This window comes from Pristis pectinata, chromosome 9, assembly GCF_009764475.1.
Source record: "Pristis pectinata isolate sPriPec2 chromosome 9, sPriPec2.1.pri, whole genome shotgun sequence".
NCBI classification, from domain to species: domain Eukaryota; kingdom Metazoa; phylum Chordata; class Chondrichthyes; order Rhinopristiformes; family Pristidae; genus Pristis; species Pristis pectinata.
This window is the reverse complement of record NC_067413.1, coordinates 36,285,713-36,299,037: the sequence shown is the minus strand read 5'-3', so window position 1 is coordinate 36,299,037 and position 13,325 is coordinate 36,285,713. Positions and strand designations below refer to the sequence as shown.

The following is a 13,325-nucleotide window of genomic DNA, read 5'->3' as shown; positions in this document are numbered from 1 at the left end:
AGCCAAAAAAGACTTCTGCTCTCAAAATGGGGATTTGACAAAGAGAGCTAGGAACTGTGGAAGAGCTGAAGACAGATGAAGAAAACTGGAAGATTATATCAGTATGACATGTAGTTCAACAAACAGAACCAAGTTACTGGATGAAATAGGGAAAAGAAAATACACAGAAAGTGATTAAGGAATGTGAAGCAGATCTGTGCAGATTCACAGCTTTAAAATAACACAAGTTAATACATTATTAAAATACATTTGTGTTTTAATAGCAAGCCTCTGAATACACACACTGAGGGGCTCATCTTAAACTTCTACAAGGGCTGACATTGAAGCACTATTATTTCAAGTTCTACACTTTGCATTAAAAAAGATAAAACATTGAAAGAAGCATACTGTAGATTCAATGTGACAATACCAGGGATGTGGGAGTGCAGTTACTAATAAGTCAAAATGCTTTTTCTTTGAAGAGAAGGTTAAGGGTGAGCTAATAGATGTATTCAAGACGGTGGAGGTTAATAAGATAAATAGGTAACCAGCCCTTTCTGCAAAACATTCCTTTAAATTGAGACCTTTTGACATTATCCCAAAACAGTTACGTATGTGGAAATGGATAAAAGGCATACTAATTTATAAACATGAGATGAAACCAGTGGTAAATGTTATTTTTAAGGATGTTGTGTGAACAAAATATATTTTTAGGAAACAAGTTCTATTTCACTTTTCACAGAATCTCATTGTACTTTATCATCTTTGCTGTATCTGGTGACCTCTGGTCAACCTGTGAGGTAGATCATTACCTTTTATTTAGAGACCACATTTAAACAGTGTCAATATCATGTCTGTCATTTCTCATGACTGCAGCCTTGATAATACAGTTCAAATTTACTATAGCTAAATGATGTTCACATATTGACATGTGATAAATATACACAGAAAAAGAAATACTTTAGACTTTTATATCACTTGAATCCCTCATTATTTTTCTCCTATTACTCATGTTCTAGTTGTGGATTTTCTACACAAGATTAATGCCAAAAGGGGTTTGTGTTGAATTTATAAGAGATGTGCTTGATGTGGCATTCCGATGACTCATGTCAGTTTGTTCTAGTTATGAGGCACTCCATCCATTCGTCTGACTTGGGACAATGAAAAGTCACAATTGATGATGGTGGCTTCAAATTTCAGCGAGCTGTGGGAAACTGGGAATTGATGTGATAATACTCTTACAAAATGGGCTTTAAACAGCAAGCAGTAGAGTAAACAAGGCAATATTACTTCCTCGAAAAGGAAGCCCCTTATTAAAGGCACTCACGGTAGAACAATTTATCTTTCACAAAATATTAATCTTTTGCTTTCAGATTCTAATTGATCCAAATATTTGATTTTTAATTCCAAGACTGCTTTGAATCAGAGTGGCATTATTTTTAGAAAAAGGATTTTGGGAAACCCAAAATTCAAACTGCATTAACACAGATCAATGTGTTATTTTCAGATACATTTTCCAGGGAAAATAATGATGTTATGATCTTCCCCATAAACAGAATAACTAAGCTTTTTTTAAAATTGATAATGCACTTTGAAAAGGAGCCAATTATTTATTACTTAATATTACACAGAGGAGACCATTCTGTCTATTTCAGACACCTTTTTAATGCTTATTAGAAGAAGGGCAGTCAATTCTGGATCAATTATTACAGGAAAACAAAATGGAAAAAAGAGATTGGTAATTTTATATTTGCTACTTAATTTTGACCATTTCTGCCTGTAGTTATCAACTGCTTTTTGGAGCTTTTGTTCAATGGTACCTTACGCTATTAAACGCATCTAAACCTCAACTGTGCTATTAAGTTAATTGGCTGTACATAGTCATTGCAGCCAACCCCGATCCCTTCTCTTCCCACTCTCTAACAGACAGGTTTCATTGGACATAAAAAGTGGAAACCCTGGCCAATTCTTAGTTCTCTTGTGCACAAGTAGTGAAGAGGAGCTTTCCCTGCTCCTTCTTAGGTAAGAATCAGCAAACTCAGGAGTGATTAGGGAATCGGACCCCAGGCTTTCTCCATTTACAGTGAGCCACTGTGGACTTGGTAAATTAATTTTACAATAATGATTTCTTCCAGTATAGCCAACATCTTTACCTCCCACCTTTCAAATACTGCTGAATATTGCCCAACTGATTCACACATTATACATACAATGCTTCTGCTACTTATTGCGTATAGACAACTCTCCTCAGAGGTACAACAATTAAATCAACAGAATGAGTTGGTTTTCAGAATTCAGACTAAAATTTGGAGAGCAAATTCCAAATATTTACAAATAACATTATTTAAATAATTTCAGTGGTGTGTAATTTATATAAAAGTTTTCAAAGATAGTCTACTATATTATAATCTATAAAACATTTTGCTTGTTACAATCAATATGGAAATGACAATTTAAGATTTAGAGTTCCTCATGTATAAAAAGATATTTTCATTTACCAATTGGTATTTAAGACTAAGTTTTTGATATCTGACAGATAGACACAAAAAGATGAAATATCCTTAACTCATTAATTACTAAACATTTTGCAGCAGCTCCTATTTCCTGGAAGACACTAGATGGCGACTTTATTGCGGCTCTACAAAATGAATTGAGGCTCTTATGGACAGGCAAGTAGTAATGCATACTAAATAACAAAATAAAACTCAATTCATAATCAGGTTGGCATCAAGTATGTTGCTGGGAGAATGAAATAAACTAAGTAAATTGTGCAGGAGATGCAAAGTGTTTATTCATTTACTTTAGTACACAGCTGTAAAACATTAATAATCTTTAATCGCAACTTGCAGGTATTAACAATTTAAACCACTACTTAGTGCCTGTTCCCTTTCAATGTTGTGCCACCTTGTCTTGAATAGAAAAAAACGTTTTCCATAATTCATTTTATATAAATATGTCTTGAGAAAATAACAATTAAAATAATTTATACTGGAGATCACTAAAATAATTTTTCTCATTATTATTTTGTTACAAGGATCAACAGCACCAAATACCTATTCCATGGTATTGCGATAAATAAAAGTGAAAATTAGTAAAACAAATACATTTCCATCTCCTTTGCTAAAAAAATTAGGTTTAAGAAGCCTCAACACTTCAATGATTTACAGTTAAATACTGCTTTTACAGCAAAGCACCAGCAGTATATTAGTTTTAATGTGTACCCTGTGCCATCTATTGTTTGAACAGCTAAAATTAATCACTGATTGCTGTCCATTTTTCCTCTGTAAAATATGCACAGAAATTTTTTTTTGATGGGAATTGATACATTCAGTATAAAAAACTGCTTTTGGCAGCATTCTAAAATTAAAATTACTTTTTTGCAAAAAATGCTACAGTGCTAATAGAAACATTTACTTTCCTGGATATTACGTGTAATTAACCATGATTTCTGGGTTACAAATGCAGCAAGAGAAACAGGTGACTGGAAAAAAAAACTAATAAAGCACATCTTATACTAAACTGAGGTTCAGTACAAAAAACACAAAAACAGCTTTTAAGAAAGTTAGATTCTTATTCACAGAACCATGCAAACAAAAGCCATCAATAAAACTTCTTGATCAGCACAAATATCCTAGCATTTGACCATAATGCAAACACTTACATTAATGAAAATATCATTTTTTACATCTAACAACACAATTAAGTTTTTGGAAAGCCTTCTATCACTCCTCACAAGATAAATTGCTATTTTATGAGAATAACCAGCAATTAAATACCATGACCAATCATTCCCCTCTGACCAAAAAGGATCAAAGGTCTTTAGAGCCACTGTTCAAAGCATGCCCTTGTATTACTAGGCTTGTGACCTTTGCACTTCATCAGACTATCCACTTAGTTTATCTCCTTTTATGCTTGCCCTTTACATTAGGTCAGTGTACCTTTCTGTAACAGAAAATGATGATGGATTTTGCTCAGTGGGTATATACTTATGTCCATCATGCTTGACTTTAATATTGTTTTCTCAATATGCCTGCTTGCATTTTTGTTGACATTGCATGCTCAATTTGTAGCAGCATATCACAACAGTTTCTATATTTACACAACAAAATGAAATATCGATCACTAATCATCAAAAATACAAATGCAGTGAAATTAAACGTTAGAAGTCAGGGTTGAGTCCAAATTCATAGATAACATAATTCATGTGTTAAACAGATGATATATGCTGAAAACATTTACATTAAAATAATAAGGGGATAGGCTTCAAACTATAAAAAGCTCATTCATGTGCACTTGCTGTCTATATTATGATGACTGGTTTTGCTTTTTAGGAGCTTGAATAATTTGAATAACTTTTATTTTAAAAGACACAGCTGTGTATTTCTGGCCTTTTATGAACATAAAATGTAAATAAAAAACGTAAGAATAAATCTTTGTAATTCTCCCATCGCAGATTGAATTAAAAATGACTGTCCAACATTGGTATCACAGATAGAACGATTCACACTTCTTCAACACAACATAGTTCCTGTGCTTATTCTCACAAATATATTGTCAGTATCAACATTAAAGTTTGTACTTATGCATTTACAAACAGTTAAAGTATTAAGAATAGAGGGAATCTGAATCATAACAGTACAACACAGGAACAGGTCCTTCGGCTTACGATATTGTGCTGAACTAATTAAACTAGTAATTAACCACCTAACTAATCCCTTCTGCCAACACAATGTGTGCCTACCTAAGAGCCTCTTAAACGTCTCAATCATATATGCCTCCACTACCACTCCTGGCAGTGCATTCCATGCAACCACCACTGTGTAAAAAAACTTGCTCCACAAATCTCCTTTGATCTTTCACCCCCTCCCTAAATGTATGCCATCTACTATCACACATTTTGACCCCGAGAGAAAGATACCAGCCGTCTATTCTATCTATGCCTTTCATAATCTTATAAACTTCCATCAGGTCTCCCCTCAACCTCCGCTGCTCCAGAGAAAACAAGCCAATCTTGTTCAACCACTCCCAATAGCACACGCCCACTAATCCAGGCAGCATCCTCGTAAACCTCTTCCGTACCATCTCCAAAGCCTCCACATCCTTCCTATATTGGGATGACCAGAACTGAATGTAATACTCCAGAGGGACTCAGATACATGGTTAACAATGTTTGTACCTAAAGCAAAGCTTTATCTTTCCTATATACTCCTGTCTTCTTTGTCGTCTCAAACCTAACCATTTCTGCTGACTTGACTATCCTTGCTATCCCTAAACTGCCAAGAAATATACTCATCTATAATTTTCACTAAGTTGCAAATCTAAGAAACGGCTTATGTTAGAAATCTTCTGTTGTTGGATGCAACATTAGGGCAGAGAAAGGAGAAAAAAAATAAAAAGAGTTAAGAATAACTGAAGAAAATGGGTGGCTCAGAATGTGGCATTAAAAACCCTGAAACTGAAATATTACACAGATGAAAAGAAAGTGAACTAAAAGCTGGAAGGAAAACAATTAAAATGACCTAGACAAGGGAAAAGAATTTAGAAAAGCACAAATGAAAAAGCATATGAAGACAAGAGTGGAAAAAAATGAATGCAGAAGAGGCAAGAAAAACAGCCAATCATTTTGTGTCTTTTTCCATTGTGATTCTGGAAGGAAAAAGGCACAGGTACAACTTACTTTGGATAAACCATCTTTTTCCCTTAAAGGGCACAATTTCAAATTATTCCTATGTCTTGCATTGATTTACAAAAATACCAAGCATATATTCATTTACCATATACTTCAAACAAAGAAACAAAGCTTTGCCTGCCTTGAGAAAGTAACAGATGAATCAAAATGTAAATTTATGCCAACCAGAAGGCATTGTATACAAACCAAGGGGTAGGTTTACAATACTGAAAGGATTTAGTTGCACCTAAGGCTCATGCAGATTGTCAGTTGTTCTTCAGACAACGTGGAAATAAAACGAGTGCCAGTGGTTTCTCTGTTTAGAGATAATATTGCTTACTTAGAAAAACCTCATTCGGCCAACACTGAGTGATTTAAAAGGGAGACATCAATTGAACAATTTTGCTAAATAAAGCTCTGGGGCACAATAGTGAAAGCAGTTTTCTTCAATAAAATATGCTTTTAGAATGGTGCTTCAGTGATTGCAAAACACTGGCATCATCCATCATTCCAAGTACAAAAATATTCAATGAGTTAAACAATGATCCACTTAGATTTTTTTTCTTGGACTTCAGTGCATGTAATTCACTGAATGCTGCATCAATATGGCTCCCTAAAATTATGAAAACCTATTTCTTTAACCTTCCTTTCAACTCAAGAATACACATCACAAATTGCTATTTAGTAATCCAGTCACAATTTAATTTACTTTGATTACTACCCTTTTCTTCAAAAGAAAACAAGATCTGTATAAGTGAACAAGGTCCAGTGACACATTTTAAATGGCAGACATTTGCAATATCACAGTATTTTCCCAGCTTTATAAAACACAGAAACTGACCTCATCAGGACTGGAGGCTTGGTATGTCCTGTTTTCATCGCTGAAATCCTGATCGGCCTCAGCATATTCTGTTTCTCCACGTGATTCGTAGACAGGTGTAACGTTATGGCAAAGCGCAATGGCTTTTACAGCTTCGTGTATACGGCTGTGGACTGACTTGCGAACTTTTGGAGCAGATAAAGTGGTTTTACTTGATGGGGCAGTGCTAGTGTTACTTCCCGTTGTGTGGCTGTGTGAACTGTTGCCCTTAAGAATAAAAAAGGTATAATTTTCCCATTTTGTTTCCAGACAATACAATTCTTTTGCAATGTAGGTGCTTGGTCTATTTGACATACTGATACCAAGCAGTCAATAACCAATGGTCACTGCAGGGTGGGTGGGGTGTGGAAGACAGAAGATGTGTGGCAACATCATCACTTTTAATTTCGTGTTGACTTACCACACCAAAACCACAAGACCTAAAATATCAACACATCACCTTAATGTTTTATAGTTGAACATGTTTTTTGCAGATAAGACCCAAGTCTGTTATAACAGAATTGGTACCACTGGCTTTTTGTTTTAAAAAAAACAGAACGGTATAATAAATACAATGTAAATATTTTCACAAGCTCATCACGACTGTCATTTAACTCCAAGAAATCAGAACATTTTGTTAATCTTTGGGCAAATTTAGGATTGTGCGCCAACAGTCAAAAGTGCCCCAGCATCTAAGAAATGGATCAGAATGGTTACATAAGGCAGATCATGATGGCTTTATTTTGATAAAATGCTGCCAGGTGAACATTCTGTAAATTGAACACAATACATGAATACAAAAGATGCTACAACATGTGATTTTTTTTCCTCTCCCTCTCATTAGATGACCTCAAAAATCAAAGAGAGGCAGTCCTCAATTTATTATCAGCTCCTGTGTGAATGTATGCCCCCAAGTAGGGCAAATAATTACTTTTACAAAACAAAAATGCATCTCCCTTGATGCAAACATTGTGAATTATTTTCCAGTTATCTGCCAAGTTTAAAAGCTTGGCAACAGCACAACTGAAATGCCAAAACTTTGATAATGTAATCAAGTTGGAATATCATATTGACAACTAGCAGAATTGCACAGAACTTGTGTAACACATATGAAATGAGCATCTTACTTTTCTCTAGAACAGTCATATCCAATTTTACTGCTTTTATTTTTCTCATTTTATCTTAAATAGAGAAAGTCTTTCCTCTAATAATGAAATACAGGATGAAGCAGGCATTTTCAAATTTGATTTGTAAAGGCAAGTTTGGTGATCAGGATTAGACAGTTCCTATGTTTTAAGAACAAGTAAATATAACTCCCAAGTGTCTTACAGCATATTATAAAAATTAAACGGAAGATTGGTAGCTATATTGGATCCTAATGGGGCAATTAACTTCCAGTCAACATTAACTTTAATTTAAATTTGATCACGTACTGTAGAAACATACAGGTCCACACACACACATTTACATATATACTTTGCAGTTTTTGGAAGGAAAGAAAAAGAAAAATAATCAGCAGAGTTTGGAAATAACATCTCACCAATAAGGCATAGCAAGTTTTACAGCCAAGATATCTCCCGCCTCATTGAAAGAGCATTATAATATGAAATTTTCAAAGTAAATATATTTTTTAACAAATAGCATAATATGCAAATTAAAAAATGTCAGTGAAAATCCCACGAATTGTCCACATATATGTGCATCCCTATTTAACAAAGAAGTCCTTATCTTCCTTGTCGACATAGAATACACAACAGGCAAAAATAACATAAATGACACAACCTCTGTATCTCCTTTGTCACATTAGATTGTTGGAGTCATGCTGCGTCTTTTACAAGCACCGACTCCGCACTGTCATGCATATAAGCTCCAATAAGATCCAGCTGCTTCTGACAGAATTTATCTCCTCCAGTGAAGCAGATCATTTTCCATTATTAACCTCCTACCCAGTGAAGGCCTTCAGGCCAGGATGTGAAATGACATACATCTCTGATCCCACCATCTCTATCAACCACTTTTCTGTTAACTTTAAGCTGACCTTACCTCATTCCATTTTAACCAGTCTCTTGTTGCCTGGGTGTGCTAAATTACTGAACCGTGAACTTTCTGCCCATCAAATTACAGTGTTGCCTAATAAAAGGTTTAACTTTTTATTCATCTGACAGCCTCTTCAGTTTCAGGATAAGGCTACATTTGTATTCTTCCAACACCAATGCTACTCCAACAGCAAATAAATTAAGCTGATTTACTCATCTTGCATTGTTATGTGTATTGATGCTGGTATAATTTAATTTCACACAAATTCCATTAAAGATTATGCCCTGTGTCACAAAATGTTTCCAGTGGGGAAATATAATCAATTTACAATAGATTTGTATTGCATTACTGTAGACCTATTAGACTATCATATTTATATAAAAAACTCTGATGCTAAAATCAATATCACATCAAAATTGCCAACTGCTGCTAACTGACTGGCAATTATAATTAATTATATTACAGAGACAGTCTACATCAGATGTTCTTTTCAAATGTTTATATCAAATAAACCTATCCAGAAAACAGTGGGTACATCTCTTCAATTAATTTCTGCTTCAAACAAAGTAAAACCTCAACTACAGGAGGAATCCTTTTATGTCTTGCCATGTGAAGACATTTCTCTGTACTTCCAGCTGCAAATACTTCTTAAAAAGTTACATTTATATTGCAGCTTTCAAGATCTCTGGATACCCAAGGCATTTCACAATGATTTAAGTAAAATGCAAGCTAAGTATCACCTAGGCACATTTATCTCCCTTCTCACCTACTGTTTTTCATCATTAGTAACTGTAGGACTCTTCTTCAACCAGTTGCGCCATCAACGGCAGTGATATCCTGAGCTCTAGAATACCTACTCCAAATGTCTTTTACTCCCTTAAGATGTTTTTTAAAACCTCCCTGTTTAACCACACTTTTAAGTGCCTTCCCTGATATCTCAGTGGCTGAGTGCTTAATTCTGTTTGAGTACAGGTATGCACAAATTATTGTAGATACTTCAATATATATTAAAACATCCTTGGTATCATTTGGTAAGAACCACCAATAAAGGGAGCACCCAAAATCTAGCTGCTTCATAAGCAGCAACACCAGTTATAGACTGGTGTGACTTCAAAAAGAGCTTGCTCATCAATAACATGAAATAAATCTTTGTGAACAATTATACCATTAAGAAAGTATATTACCATATGCCTGTCCAAATGATTAGTACAGAAAAGTCTATTTTATGCACAGTGAATGAGTTTAGAAGTTCGAATGATGCTCTCTCATGGCCTCAGGTAAAAGCTTATATAAATACAGCAACAGCAAACTATTACTGAATTTACTTAAATCAAAGATAGGTCTCAGGGTCTCAGCTTTTCACTGTGTACTGAGTTGCAGACCAAAGTTTGAAATGACATGAAGTTAGGTGGCCCAGATGGAACAAGAAGCTGCTGAGAAATCAAGAGTGTGCAAAAAGACAGCACACTGAAACCATTGTGCAATGTTGTACATATTTAATCAGAGAAATGTTAACCAAAGCATTTTAATTACAAGAAACTAGATGCTGTGAAGGGGAAAAGAATTTTACACACATAATAAGTGGCCAAAATCTAAAGCACGTATACAAAAAGTAGTAACAAGGTAAAATGAAATAGTGACAATCAAAGAAACTGCAGATATTGGATGTTTGAAACAGAAATAGAGCATGCAAGAAACCCTCAGCAGGTGAGGCAGCATCTGCAGAGAGTTAATATTTCAGACTAAAAGGTCTTTGACCTGAAACACGAACTGTTTCTCATTCCACAGATGCGCCCAAGTTGCTGAGTGCTTCCAGCATTTTCTGCAAATGAAATAGTACTTATTATATCAAGAGGGTTGGAATGCAAACGTGAGCATAGGTACACAGGTTTTGCCAGCAGGGATTGTTTATTAATCCAGGAAGGATTAATAACAGACTTTGTGGTTTCCTTACCTACAAAGGGATAGAGTAGCATGGGAGGCAGTCCAAAGGAGACTCACCAGGCTAACTCCTGGGTTGAGAGGGTTGTCCTATCAAGAGAGGCTAAACAGTTTGGATCTGTATTCCTTGCCATTTAAAAGAATGAAGAGTGACCTTATTCAAACATAAAAGATCCTAACCTAAGCAGGCTTGACAGGGTACAAGTGGAGATGTTTTCACAAATGACAGAGACACGAACAAGGGGACATAGATAAAACTGGAAAATAGATAAAGTGCATAGAAATTTCTGCTGTTATTCTGGGCTTCATTATATACATCAGTTTTACAGCAAGGTTTTTACACTAAAATACCAAAGCATATCATCGACACTACTGTAGCTATAAGGCTCTCAACAGATGACAACCTAAAGGAGACAGAGAAAATTGTTATTGGACAGAAAAGTCATGTGTACTGTCCTACAGCTTGACAGCAGATTTTGACTTTGGGATATCAAAGCTCGTTGACAACTAAGACAAGATTGTCTCCATTCTAGTCAGACTACCATGATATACCATTTTATTTCATGCAGATTAAAAAAGTTTTAACATAGTTATCCATGGAACGCAAATGAAAAGAAGTAGTAAAAGCCACCTGGCCTCTCAAGCCCTGTCATTGAATAGAATCACAGCTTATCTACCCCAGGTCTCCACTGTGCCAGATACTCAAAGCTCTCAATCTCTTGATCTTTCAAAAAATTATCTAGTTCCACTTGAAATACCTCTACTGATTTAGCCTCCACAACTCTGGCGTTGAGAATTCCAGATATTCATGACCCCCTGTAAGAAGAAATTTCTACATACCTCAGTTTTAAATAACCGGCCCCTTATCTTGAACCTATATCCCCTCATCCGAGATTCTCCCACCACTGAAAACACCTCAACATCTACGCTGTCGTGCCCCTTTAGGATCCCGTATGTTTCATTAAGATCAGCCCCGCATTCTTCTTAACGCTAAAGAATACAAACCCAACCTGTTTAGCCTCTCATCTCAGAAATCAGTCTAGTGAATCTCCTTTGGTCTGCTTCCAATGCTACTCTTTCCTTAGGTAAGGAGACCAAAATTGTGCACAGTACTCCATGTGTGGCCTCACCAACATTCTATACAATTGTAGTAAAACTTCCCCATTTCATGACCTTGCAATATCCCACATTAAACTCCATTTGCCAAGTTTTTGCCTACTCATTCACTCTACCTACATCTCCTTGCAGATTCACAATATGCTCTTCACAAAATGCCTTTGACCAATTTTGTGTCATCTGCAAACCTGGATGCCTTACATTCTGCCCTGTCTTCCCAGTCATTAATTTAATTGGTAAATAATTGAGGGCCAAGAATTGATCCCTGGGGTACTGAACTAGTTACATCCCTCCAGCCTAGAAGGAAACCATTTATTCCAAATTTCTATATGATAATTAACTGTCAATCCGTGCTAATACACTTACTACCGGTATTACTGGAGTAATACTCAAAGCCACATGTCTGACATTGTGTTTTTCCAAGTAGATGAAGTCGATCACTGCAATCACTTTTGCTCTTTCTTGTATTCTTATACAATTCAAAGACTTTGGGTACCAATGATAGACTAACTGTAAAATCTGGTTCTTGAGTACATTAACTGACCATTTTTAAATCTAAGAAGATGGATCTAAACTTCATACTAAATTCTGTTTAGTTGAGGCTTTCTGGCTAATTCTCCTGTAGCATGAAAGCTAATCTCGAAGCTTCCACCAGCAAAAGTTCCAAGGTGTGGTTACACCTGCAGAACACACAGGTTGTTTGACACCCATCAATGAGTTACAGCAATTTTCTACCTTCTCTGTCTGCGTCTCCCTCCATCAAAATCAATTTCTCCTTTCTTAGGGACTGAAATGAAGCCCTGATTCCATCACTGCTGTACCTTGTTACAGTGACAGCCCCATATCCACCACTATATCTGATACAGTGACAGCCCTGTATCTACCACTGCTGTGCTGTGTTCCAGTGACAGCCCTGTATCCACCACTGTATCCGATACAATGACAGCCCTGTATCCATCAGTACTGTATCTCTGTGCCACTGTGACAGCTGTTCATCTCCCAGTACTATACCCCAGTGTGGTATAGTGACGGACCTGTACGATCTTGGTTTAGAGCCAGATGTGATCTTCAAATTGAACTTTAGCCTAAAAGATCAGACCAGGTCCGAGAAGGTCCATAATCTGCGCCTTGTGTCGAACAGTCCTGGATGCTAGGGTGTAGAATGTACCCTCTGGGTTCATAATACATGGCCTATAAGTTAGGACTGTCAGACTTATTGCCCTGAAGCCCTGCTAGATTTGATTCTGTCCTGTCTGGCGGTCACTAGTTATTAGTATAACTAGGATGGCAGCTCACTCACTGATCTTTAACATGCTTTAAAGAAGCTCTCAGAGATTCATTGTGATCAGACTGCAGCTAGGTTATCCAGATGGTCTTTTAATTCTCATCCCAATTAATGATAGCCTTGTTTATTCATCATTTCATCTGTCTCTTGGTCCTAAAATTAGAAGATGTAAACGAAAATAAGTCTACAGATTTCACCAGATTAATTGCATTTCAGTGGAGAACTCCATGCACTTTTATGAAGGAAACTAATTTCATCTAGTAAATGTAGTGGCAGTTTTTATTTGAGTGAAGGGGTGAAACTAGAGACATCAAAATAAATCTAACTCCATAAAATTGTTCCTATCCACACAGTAGAGGTAGAAATCCTTCTTCAGTTCTTTGTTAAATATGCTAAGTAGTAATGTGAAACCTCATGGTGCCTTCGATAAAACTGAATTT

The 13,325-nt window shown here is 35.9% G+C and overlaps 1 protein-coding gene across 1 annotated transcript in view; it reads right to left on the bottom strand.

The window, feature by feature from the left end:
• Positions 1-13,325, bottom strand: part of atp9b (ATPase phospholipid transporting 9B) — a 259,834-nt gene that overhangs the window by 45,448 nt on the left and 201,061 nt on the right. Inside the window, 1 exon segment of the mRNA XM_052023085.1 lies at positions 6,489-6,734. Coding sequence (XP_051879045.1) covers positions 6,489-6,734 — 246 coding nt within the window.